A 12,191-nucleotide genomic window follows, 5' to 3' on the forward strand; every position below is an offset into this window, starting at 1 on the left:
GGTCCTGAGCAGTGAGAGGCAGTGCAAGGAGACAGGAGCCATCCGAGCCTAAGGGCACTTGTGAATCTGTCCCAGGTGTGTCTGTGGGCTGCTGGTCCATACTGAGCTTCTTTTTGTCACAATGAGACTGTCAGGTGCGATGACCTTTGGAGTTGGGTGCGTGGAAGAGTTTTGGGCACCTACTCTGTAAGGATAAAGGGCAGGTGGAGCAGTGAGCTGCCAGGATGCTCTTTTCCTGCACCCAGGAGCATTGGACCTGGTCCTCCCCCATGGTCCAAAGGCTGCACAGGCTTTCTTCCCATGCTCTTTCCTTGACTTCCTTCCCACTCTGACAGAGAGGACTGAGCAGGGAGGACAGCCTGGACAGCCCAGGGCAGCAGTGTTGTCCTCTGCCCCACCTGTGCCGTGTTCCAGTGCAGTGGAAACACATGTCCCACTGCCAGGGCTGTCCTGGTCACAAGACGGAGCTTCCTGGCCGTAGTTGTTGAAGGCTGCATCATGGAGGAGTGTCTCAGGAACAGAGCCAAGCCCCACCTCCGTCATGCACATCCCATGGTGACTGCAGAGCCTGCTCAGAGACATGATGGAAGGTGGCACTTGTGTATTTTTAGCTTCTGCTGCATTGCATTAAGAGCTGGAAACAAGGGGTGCGGACATCCAGCAACAAGAACACAACAGCCCATGCTGTGCATGCCACTGGTGGGGATGGCAGCGGGTGCAGAGGTTGGCTCTGCCAAAACCCTCTGTGAAAGAAGCTGCCTGTTCTGCTCCCGTCGGGCTCTGCAGCCAGCTGTGCAGAGAAACTGGGCTGGGGGCAGGCAGTGTGACCACTTCAGGGAGGCAGAGCTGTGTCACGGTGCCCATCCTGGGCTGCGGGTACAGTGGCAGCCTGGACGGTGGCTTTGGTCAGTGCTGTGGGGGGAAGCCAAGCAGCAGGGGTTCTGGGCCACGCCTGGGCATCAATCTCTGCCTAAAGAGCATGGAAACCTTTGATGGCCTCTGCAGTCAGGGTCCCTGTGGACACTCTATGTACAGAACAAATCTCTTTGGGGTTTAAGCCATGCCCTAGACCCAAATGCAGGGCTTCTTTGGGGCTCTCCTGGTGGACTGTAGAAAAGCCTGGCCAAGCCTGCAGCAAATGGGGTTTGAATGGTCCTGGCATTTGGATGCAAGGTGGCATGTGGCATGGCCACTGCTGCTGGCTGTGGTCACACTGCCCAGCAAGAGTGTGTTGTGTGGATGATGTCTTGAGCCTAGTAGCCAGAGCAGCTGGATCTGTTTTTGGCTATAACCATGAGAAGTTCTCAGCTGTGGCCTCCTTGCTGGATGGAGCTGCCATTCAGGTCCCGAGGCTGTGGCAGAGCTTTGCTCTGCTGGGAACACTGTGCTCTTGGAGGGGAAAGTCTGCAGGATGGGCAGTGGGGTGGACATGAAGCTGTTGGTCCTTTCCTCTTCCTGCGCCCAAAGGCGTGCAGTACTGCAGGGTTTGGATATGGATCAGGAGTGATGCTGGCTGGTGAAGAGGCTCCAACATCCAGCAGTGCTGATCCAACATCCGCTTCATCCCTGTCATATGTCCCGACTTCTGCCACCTGGGTCCAGGGGAGCGAACCTCTGCTCCTGTCTCTCCCAAATATCCCACGGCAAGTGCATAACGTGTGTAATCAGTGCCACCTTAATGGGGCAGCAGATGTTGCTAGGCTGACTGACCATGGGCTGGGAACCCAGGAGCTTTGGAGTCAGGGTCTAGCAGGCCATGGAGGGAACAGGGCTCTGGATGTGTGATGATTCCCTCCTGGACTGGGCAAAAGGTGCAGAATCTTTTGCCCCATCCAGCCAAGCCTGACCTCTTCTGCTGTACCTCTCCCGCTGTACCTCTCCCAGGTGCTTGGGCCCAGTTTTCTCTTGTCTTCACCCAAAGCTGCCTGCTGCTCTCCAGTCTCACTTGCTTCTTAGGACTCTCATCACATAACATCCTAGTGTCATCCTGGCCCCCTGTCCCTAACTGCACTGTCCTACCCCCAGTTCCTTCCTTCTTCCCCACCCCCTTTCTCTTTGCAGTTTCCTCTTCTCTGCTCTTCCCTTTGCAGGTATGTGGCGCAGGCAGGTGAGGGAGAAGGCGAGGGTTTCATACTCGCCTCAGACCACAGGCAGTCCCACTGGCCTGAGCTGGTCCTTGCCTTGAGCAGGTATGGGGTAACACTGCTGAGCTTCACTGCTCCTGAGCTCTTGCACGTGTGCCAAGTAGAGTTTGTAAACAGTCCCTTTACATCCCTGTGAGCCCAACTTTGCTGGAGGGCTCGGAGAGGGTCAGGGGTGCTGTGTGACCCTCATGGGCTGGGGTGGCTGGTACATCTCGAAGGCTCAGCAGTTTGGGAGAGAGGAGGGAGCCCTTCGAGGACCTGAGATAGGAGCAGCTTTGCCTCCCATCTCCTAGTGGTGTTTTCCCCCCACCCCTGAATAAAAACTCAGGAATCAAATTGAGACTATAAATGAAACAAATTTCAAGTTAAAGAAAGCACACTGTTAAGGCCCACCCTGACCCTGGCTTTGCCCTAGAATGGGTTGTGCAATTATAAGTGCTCTCTGTTAGCCTCCACGGCTCTCAGGGGAAGTTTCAAACATTTTTGCTCTGATCTTCTCTTTGACACTAGTTAGACACCTGGGACAAGACTTGGTGCTGCAGCGGATGCTGAGGGACTGTATGAAAGGTAATTTATAGAAGATTCCTCTGTGAATAAAAAAACTTACAAACATTACATTAAAGTGTACTATGGAAACATGAAATCATTACAATCATCACAAAAAAAATGCCACTTGAGAGACAGTGCAAAGGCAGGGTTCTAAGGATAAAAAGTGTTCTGAGGAAGCGGAGGCTGCTTGTATTGGCTGCAAGACGTTTAGAGATGGGCATCACCTGCCAAAACCTGGAAGTCATGACCTTTACTTCTCCCCCACTGCAAAATACCCCAGAAGCAACAAAGCTGTGTGCTTAGGTAGGCATGTAGAAGGGGCAGTTGAATGGAAAATGATGTTTCTCTTCAGTTAAAAAAAAATTGTAGTAAGAAAAAGGAGACATACTCTGTGGATTTAAAAGTAAACCTGTAGCAAGGCAGGACTACATATATTTTTAGGAACCACTAAGGACGCAGAATCTAATAACAAATCTTTTTCCAACCATCTCAGGACTAAAAAGCCTTTAAGAGGAGTCACAGGGTAAATAAGGCGTTGAATGAGGGCGTGTGGAAATGCAGCACTGGCAGAACAGCTCAGTCAGGAAGGCTCCCTACCCGGAGCCATCCCTGATGCCAGAGGCGTCAAAGAGTTACCCTTAAATTAAAGGGTTTGATAAAGACATTTTTGAGCAAAGTAACACAAGCCACCTGCTTTGATGGTGTTTACTCCAGAATTGTAAAGGAGCCTGATGATATTTGGGAATTGCTAATAATGCTTGGGCCATTGCCCATCAGGGCCACATTATGGAAGGGCAGTGGGGAGTAAATGTGAGACTAGAGGCCAATAGGTTCACTTGGGTATTGAGTAAATAGTTAGGAATTATAATAAACACTTTATTTCTGAAAATACTACACTGATAAATAGTCAGCATGGCTTTTGCAAAGCAGAGTTAGTCCTTCCAATCTGCCAGGGGTTTTAAAGATAACTGGATCACAGGACTGAAGTCGGGCTGGGCTGGTGCAGGGCTCATGGGCTTCCAACCAGCTGTTGAGGAAGTTTCTCACTGAATGCTCTTAAAGAAGCGTTGTCCTGACAAAAAGCTCTTTATGTAAATTAGTGACTGATTAAAGGCAAGGAAGCAAAATACAGGGAAGATGTTGCAGCTTTCACAGTGTGGACTGGGGAAGAAAGGTGCTGGCTGATTCCTGCAGTCATCTGAGATGCTGAAATGGAAATGGAGACTGAAAAGTTGAGAAAAGTCTCAGAATGTGCCCAGTAAAGCCTTGGGGGAACCAGCCATGCACGTCGTCACTGGAGGCTGTCCCTGTTCATGGAGGAGACTGTAAAATGCTGGCAGAGGGTTTGGCGTCTGCCTACAGGTTGTTCCAGAGGTGTGTTCAGCAGTTTGTAAAGGGAGAAGGAGCAGAGCAGAAACCCTCCTGCTGTTCTGTGGTACCTCTGATGCTGCGTGCTTCCTACTGCCACCCCATAGCCCATGGGGTTGGAAGAGGTGCAGAACAGGATAAGGCAGGTGGTCTGAGAGCTGGCCCAGTCCACCTGCGAGGAGAGGGTGACGTGTCACCTGTACCTTAGCTGGGCCAGGAGAGCTCTGCAGGGAGAGGATGGCAAAACTGAATTGTACAGAGTGGGTGACATGGAGACCCTCTCATACCCTCCTAAGTAGAAGCCACTTAGGAGGGCAGCAGGATTTAAACAAAATTCTTGGGTTTTCCCCCATCCCTTATGAGTTTGTAGTACTGAATGCCCCTGGGTGCTTTGACAGCCGGGGTTACAGGTGGGTTTGTCATTGTCTGGATGCCCTGTAGCCCATTCCCACCATGAGCCTGGTGGCTCATGGAGACGTGTCTCAGGCCACTCAGGCCGAGGTTGCTGCTGCTGCAGCAGAGCCTCCCTGCAGTGCTGTGTCCCCATCAGCGTGACACCAGCCCTTCAGCCTCTCATCCTTTGGAAGTAGGGATGATGTTCCCTGGGGTAGCAGCATGGGTACAGTAAGCTCCTGCCTGGCACAAAGAACCAGCCAGGCTGCTGCAGGCAAGTGGTAAAAGTGCTCTGGAGCCATGCAGGAGCACAGATAAGGCTGGCACTGCTTTCTTAGTCTTTTCCTGTTGACAAGAAGCCAGGATAAACTGAACCTCATCAAGGGGAAGTAGAAAAAGCCCATTCCCTGGCTCGTGGCAGTGAGCCAGGCTCTCATGGCAAACTGTACTTGGCAGCACAGCCCTGTGTGGATGTCCAGAGCTTGCTGTGGACTTTAGAAGCATGACATGGAGCATTTTCCTCTCAAGACAAACCAGGAAGCCTTGGGAGCAGTAGGATTTCTGGGCTGGCAGCAACTTGCCTGCGCTTGGTGGGAAGCAGCCTGGTCTCCCTGCCTGGGCCGTGAGCCTGGTCCCACGGGCTGGCATTTGATGGCCTGTTCATGGCAGAGCCTGTGCCAGAGGCTTCTGGCTGCTCCAGCTGGAGGCAAGCGCTGCTGACTGGGACCAGCACTGCTCCTGGGACACAGCAGGCCTGATGCCCACAGGGCAAGGCACTGACACTGAACATTAGGAAAGCAGACTGCCCGCTCTTTGGGGAAATTGTCAGTGGGATCCCCTGGGAGACTGCCCTCTGGGACAATGGAGTGGAACAGAGCTGGATCTTTAAGGAAGCCTGGGTCAGGGCAACCCCCGGTATCAATCCAGGCTGGGAGATGAACAGATCAAAAGCAGCCCTGCTGGAGGAGGATTTAGGAGTGCTGGTGCATGAGAGGCTGGACATTCCCCATCTGTGTGCACTAGCAGCCCAGGAACCAGCCATGTCCTGGGCTCCATCAGAAGCAGCGTGAGGGAGGTGATTCTACCCTTCTGTTGTGCTCTGGTGAGACCCCACCTGCAGTGCTGCCTCCAGGTCTGGGATCCTCAGCACAGGAAAGACATGAACCTGTTGGAGCAAGTTCAGAGGAGGCCACCAGGTTGATTAAAGGGATGGAGCACCTCTCTTATGAGGAAAGGCTGAGAGAATTCAGTTTGTTCAGCCTGGAAAAGAGGAGGCTTCAGGTTGACATAATTGCAGCCTTCCAGTACCTAAACAGGGCTTACAAGAAAGATGGAGAGGGACTTTTTACAAGAGCATGTAGTGACAGGACAAGGAGGAATGGATTCAAACTAAGAGAGGGTAGGTTTAGATTAGATATTAGGAGGACATTCTTTGCTGTGAGAGTGGTAAGACACTGGAACAGGTTGCCCAGAGAAGTTGTGGCTGCCCCACTCCTGGGGGTGTTCAAGTCCAGGTTGGATTGGGCTCTGAGCAACGTGGCAGGGGGTGGAACTAGATGATCTGTAAGGTCGTTTCCAACCCAGGCCATTCTGTGATTCTATGATTCTAAATTGTTCCAGCTGACCCTCAGCTTGTGAGATCTGAGGAATGCAAGGCTGAGACTGATCTTGTTGCACAGCCAGTGGGCTTGGAGGCAGCATCTATAGTGCTCATTTTCTCCTGGCCCAGAATATATTCCCATCAATTGCTTGGGTGCCCTTTGATGGCTGGTCCATGTGGTGGTATGTTTGCTCTCCCCCATCCCAAGACAGCAACAAGGGCCAGGGCAGAGCACTGCAGGGAGCTGCAGGCAAGGCAGGGATGCTGACCAATGCCAGCCAAGCCTGCAGCCCCACTCACGGGTGGCTGCAGGGGCGTTACCCCCTTGCAGTCTGTTTCATTTACTGCTTTTATCTAATCCAAATCAGAAATCCAAGTGTACAAAGCACCCTGTGTCTAGACCACCCTGGATGGGCTCCAGCCCTCAGCCTGTAAGATGTAAAGATTTACATTCTCTCCCACAGCTCTGAGGTACCTGAGAAACTGGATGGTGCTGGGGTTCTGCAGGGCTAGGCATTGCTGCCAGAGGCACTGGCACCTCAGCACCAGGGAAGTGGCTTGTGAAGGAACCAGCACCCCTGGCCTGGGGCAGCTGTGGGTGTGGGGTGCCAGGGCGAGCACTGCCCCTGTCCCCACAGGCACAGTGCTGCCCGGTGCCTCCTGGGCCACTCACCTGCTGCCCCACAGCCTCCCTACGAGGAGGTACCACCTCCAGGCTGGCAGGATGGGCCCATGTCTTGTCTCATGACACAGCCACCAGCCACCGCAGGACCAGCTTTCCAGCACTGGTCATGCTGCTGGGCTTGGTCTGGTGCTGCTTTGCCAGCCCCACAATGAGCCAGCACAGCAGTGGCTGCTGCTTCTCTCTGCTCATGACTGAGCCGTGCATTAAAAGGAGGAGCTAATCAGGTGGTTGTGGGTGAGAGGTTTGCCATCTCCTGTGAGGGCTGTGGGGTTTGCTCTGCCACTGTGTGGTCAGAGGAGCAGCTCAGACTGCTCTTGCTGCCAGGGCAGTGGGCAGAGACCTGCCTGGGCACCTGGAGATATCCCAGCAGTACCACACAGGATCGTTTCTGGCCATGGCCTCAGCTGCTCTCCAGTGGCCTCTGGTCACAGGAAGAGAGGAGAGCGTGCAGTGGGCTGACCAAGGTGCTGCCTGTGCCAAGGCACTGGGGATGGGAACTGACCGATTGAGCAGCTGAAGCTGAGCATGACCTGTTCCTCTCCCCGTCCTTGCTGCACACAACTGCGCTTCTGCCCAGTCCTTTGTGCAACCTTTGCTCTCTCCTGCTTTGGCAGCTGCTGTAAGAGATGTTTCTTGTTCCAACTGTGAATTGTCACCCACAGCTCCCTTCCTTGGGCTGTCTTTTGCCAGCCCCCTGGCCTGGGCTGCTCTCAAGGAGCCGAGGTCGCTGCTCATGAGCCTGGGCCTTTACCAGGCTACTCGAGCAGAGCTGGGCCCCTGAATGCTGCTGTCTGGTCGTGCCTGCCGTAGCCAAGCATGCCAGGGAGGCAGCTGAATTCCTTTCAATGTTCAGTGCTGGAAAGTTCTCAGGAAGTGAAGCTGTAGCAGGAAGGGCAACTCTGCTCTCCTGGGCTGGAGGGAGCCCCAGCACTCAGCAGCTCCTGGGAGAGGTGCCAGTCTAACCCTCTTTTGCCCCAAGGTCTGCCCCATATGGAGCTGGTGTCCATTTGTTGCAGGCTGCAAGGCATCCTTAATTTCCTCTCCTTGCCCTGTCGGGACAATCCCTGTCTCTGGGCAACAGGCAGGAGGTGGCCTAGGCACAAGGGTCTCTCTGGCCTCAGCAGAGTGAGGTCTGGAGTGTCCGATCAAAGGCAGGACTGTGTTTGGGGCACACACTGGGGCCAGCTTGGGACCTGCGTGGGCTGGTGGGGAGGCCAAAAGGCCTCTATCTGTCACTTCCATTGGGCAGGGAAGGGATGTCCTCCCTGTTGAGCTGTGTCTGCCCGTGGTGGCCATGAGCCGTAGTCCCCATGTGCTGAGGGACACTGCTGTGCTGCACTGGGGGATTGGAGCCTCGTGGGGCTGCAGTTCCACCCGCAGCACCTGCTGTTTCCAACTGTGCCATTTGCTTCACTCACTGCCTTTCTGTTCTCTCTGCAGCCGCTGACCTTAAAAGCGCTGAGCCTCTCCCCAATGTCGTCTGCCTGGGAGTGCAAGGCACAGGACACCTTTGCCAGCAGCGAGGAGCAGGACGAGGTGCCCCACCAGGTGACAGTGACGGCCACGAACACGGGCAGCCAGTGCCAGTGCCCAAAGGAGGAGCCCAGTGGGACTCCCCAGAAGCGGACGAGCACCCAGAATGGGATGCAGGACAGTGGGGGCGGGGGCACAGGGGTGAAAAAGAAACGGAAGAAAAAGGATCTGGGAGAACAGGAAGGGGGAGATAAAGCAGCTGTGGAGGTGAAACCAAAGAGGAGGAGAGAGCCTAAAGAACCAAAAGAGCCTAAAAAGGCGAAGGAGTCCAAGAAGCCGAAGGAGCCCAAACAGAGGGAGGTGGCCAAGAAGCCCCGCAAACCTCGGGAACCCAAAGCCCCAAAGGAGCCTAAAGACAAGAAGAGCAGTGCCGAACCTGCCCCCAGAGCAAGACCCAAGAAGAGCAGGTGGGTGGTGATGTGGCCATGTCTGTGTGCCTGGTGTGGACAGGGCTGTGGGCTTGCAGGAGCTGCAGCCCAGAGAGTGGCACTGCATGTGCAGGCTGCTTGTGCTGCAGGCTGGACGTGCCAGTTGGGAGGCCAGGGTGAGCTCTGCTCACGCACAGGCAGGACAGACAGGTGCCCTTTTGGGGATGAGGCCCTGTGAGACCCCAGATCCATAAGAGGACCAAAGAATCTTGGCCTCTCTTTGGTGTGACCTTTATACCAAGTGTCCTGGGGCAAAAGGGACCTTAGGGTGGTGTCCCGCCAGGACAGCAAAGTGCTGTGTGGCAGAGGGCCTGTCATGCCTGTTTTGGGGCTGGGGCAGAGTGTATGTGAGTGAGAAAAACATGACCCTGGGCTCTGTGCAAGTGAGGCTCCCCGCACACCCAGGGGCTGGCAGTGTGCCTTCCCTCAGTTCAGGTTTGGGAGGATGGTGGAGCGCATCCCATCCCGGCTCCCTCTCCTGGGTGGCAGGAGCTGTCCCTCCTTGCAGCTGTGGAGCTGTGCTGGCAGCCGAGGCCAGCGGTGGGGGGAGGCCTGAGGACTCCCTGGTACTGCACAGCCCAGCGCAGCCGCCTCTGCTGATTCCTCATCCTTTTAATTAACAGGCTGATTGGACAGAAGCTCTGATTTCTTTTTAATTGGGGATGTGTGCACATAGCAGAGCAGGTCTCAACAGCACCGCTGTCATTTGGTTTACTGTTGTGGACTGGCGAGAATAAGTGGTTTTGGAGAGTCCTGTACAAAGCAGGCCCATCAACTGGAACTGAGCCCTCCTCATGTACTGTAAACAATCCATGAGCTGAATATATTTGCACTGTAAATGCAATTACTACAGGAGCCAGCTGGGAATTTTTCAGCAAAATCATTCTTTGTTACAAAACATCAGTTTGGTAGATCTTCTTGAAGACACTTCCCTGGAAATGGTCTCCGGGATGGACTTTTCCGGTCTGTGGGATCTGCCCACCTTCCTACCACCATGGCTGCCCAGGGCATGTGTGCAGGGCAAGGACTGAGCCCTGGGTCTTCCACAGCCCTGCTTCTTCAGAGCTCGCTGACAGCCAGATCCTGGAAAGGCCAGGGCTGCAGAGCCAGCACCAGGGGGGCCTTTAGTGCCATTGGTGTGGGCTGGTTGTGGGCAGGAGGAGGTGTGGGGAGCTCACCAGGGTGAGTCGGGTGCCATGTCCCCAGTGGCTCCCTGAGCCATGCAGTGCTGTCACTTCTGGTCTTCCTCGAGCCTGGGGCTCCGCATGTGTTCGTTGTCCTGGGCTGGTGAGCCAGAGAAGATAGGGGATGGATGAATCAAATGGACAGTGCCAGGAGGGTGAGGAAAGGGCTCCTCCAGGCCCCAATGAGGGCTGCAGCAGGGAGATGGAGGTGGAGAGGGAAGGAGAGGGGCAAGAAAGGGAAGGATGAAGCCCATGTAAATGCAGCATTGGTTCACAAGGAGGGTCCTGGGATCAGGGATGCAGCTAGCAGCTTTTCCTTCTAACACCTCTGCTCCACCAGTAAGAACCTGCCCTACAGGCAGTTCACAGAGGTCTGCCTGTGCAGCGGGAACTGTGGGACCCGACCAAAGCAGGAGAGACCTGGGAAAGAGGAGACCATGGAGGCTTGTGCTCTCATAGGAGCTTGTTGCCACCCTGGCAGGTCCTGTGGCTGCCAGCAGTACCTTCACAAGGCATCAAGGGTCACAGGGCAGCCCATGACCATGTGACCTGCCATGGACAGGACACCCTGCTAGAGATGGGGTCGTGGCAGGGTAAGCCCAGCTGCAGAGCTGGAAACCCTGGCCCTCCTACCTGGGCACGGCAGGGGCTGCGTGTACCAGGAGGGGCTGAAGGATGACCCACTTGCTGTGCTGGGCACCAGCAGAGCCCTGGTGAAAAGGCCACTTCGTGCAAAACAGACCATTTAAAAAAAATGACTGTAACACATCATGCAGCCAGAAGAAACCCTCTGTGGGAGTCTGGGAGTTCCACAGGGCTCTGCACATTCCTAATGCTCTGTCCCAGTGGAACCTGAGCTGTTGTGCTTCCTCCTGCTCACCTGCACCTTTCAGGAAGACCTAGTACCAATCCTGCTGCTTGGAAAGCCCAGCTCATGTGTCCTCCTTGCAGCTTTTCTGCCTCCACAGCCTCTTTCGAGCCTCATCTCAGACTTGCTTCACCCTCTGGGTCAGCCCCCAGCAAACCCACCTGTGGGAGTGTCAGGTGGAAGCTGTACAGGGAGCAGAGCTGTGTGTCCCGCTGTGCCTCCTGCCCAGGACGGAGCTGGGAGGTGTCTGGGGGCCCCTGGCAGTGCAGGGAGGGGAGGGGAGAGCAGCAGGCAGGGTCAGTACTCTGTGCAGATGGAATGATTGCTGGGAGTCCTCTAAGTGGCAGATAATGGTAGCATAATTTCTTCTAAATTATTTCTAATCATAGCAAATGACTGGTTCATGAATGAAACAGTTGTTAATTGTGACTTACAAATCAATATCTTGGGAGTTATTGCTCAGTGGAAGCAGTGCTCACAGAGCATTTTCAGGGTCTCTAATTCAAGCGTGGATGCATGGCCAGGGCATTTTTGACCTGAACAGCAGACTTTTACCCTTACTTTTTGACAGTCCCAGGCAAGCAATGATTTTTCCTGTTAAATGGACCTAAAACCTTGACATGGCTTTGAAACTAACTGTTCCTCTGACACTGTGCAGGTCTGGGATGTGGAGGGAATGGATGGCAGGGCTGGGAGTGAGGAAGGGGGTATTACTCAGCCCCAGGACAGGTACCAGCACTTTGGAGCCTTTCCCTTAACTGTGTTCCTTGCAGAGGATAAGGATGGACAGGCACGTTGGGAGCTGTTGTTTCTTACCTGGTGTGTCCTGGTCCCATTCCCTCGCACAGGAAGGTTGTGCTGGGTGCCAGGGGCTGCAGGTGGCCCTTACCCTGAGAGTGTGCCATGGGACTGGGCTCGTCTTCGGTTGTTTTTCAGGGAGGTGGTGGGATTCACAGGAGCAGAGCCCAAATCCCCTCTGTAACCATCTGCTGTGATGGGCCATTGCACCTTTGGGAGTGAGACCTGCAGCGTTCGTGGCCATCACAGGGCTCAACTTCCCCTGGCTGGAGGCACAGTCCAGTGTCTGTCAGCTGCTGTCTCAGGAGGGGACTCAGTGCTATGGCTCAGGAAGACAAACCATGATCTGGGGCAGCTTGTGCCTCAGCATTGGTATAAAGGTTTACTGGGGTAAACTGATTTGCTGGCAGGGCTCTCTGACACACACAGGAGTTGGCCAGCAGCGTGGCCAGTGTTGGGAGTGCTGTGATCGAAGCAGGCACCTTGCTGCCCTGGCCTGCTGGAGTCTGTGGTGGGGACGTCCTTTTTGTGCCTGCACTGGACCCCATGAGCTGAACCCCAACTCCTACAGCCCCTGTAGGGCTGTTCCCCTGGCTGGTGAGAGCTCCCAGGCAGGGCAGGTGGACCCTTTCATCCCAGTA

The 12,191-nt window shown here is 54.6% G+C and overlaps 1 protein-coding gene across 15 annotated transcripts in view; it reads left to right on the forward strand.

Moving 5' to 3' along the window:
- The window catches only part of CHD6 (chromodomain helicase DNA binding protein 6), an 88,437-nt gene that overhangs the window by 35,303 nt on the left and 40,943 nt on the right, over positions 1–12,191 (forward strand). For all 15 annotated transcript variants that reach the window (XR_003531013.1, XM_027663951.1, XM_027663948.1 and 12 more), the window contains one exon: positions 8,180–8,679. Coding sequence is in view for 14 of the 15 variants with exons in the window: in XM_027663948.1 (XP_027519749.1) it covers positions 8,180–8,679 (500 nt within the window). In the remaining variant the exon portion in view is untranslated. The remainder of the gene's footprint in view (positions 1–8,179; positions 8,680–12,191) is intronic.

The sequence above is a fragment of the Corapipo altera genome, unplaced genomic scaffold (genome assembly GCF_003945725.1).
Source record: "Corapipo altera isolate COAL_440 unplaced genomic scaffold, ASM394572v1 110, whole genome shotgun sequence".
NCBI classification, from domain to species: domain Eukaryota; kingdom Metazoa; phylum Chordata; class Aves; order Passeriformes; family Pipridae; genus Corapipo; species Corapipo altera.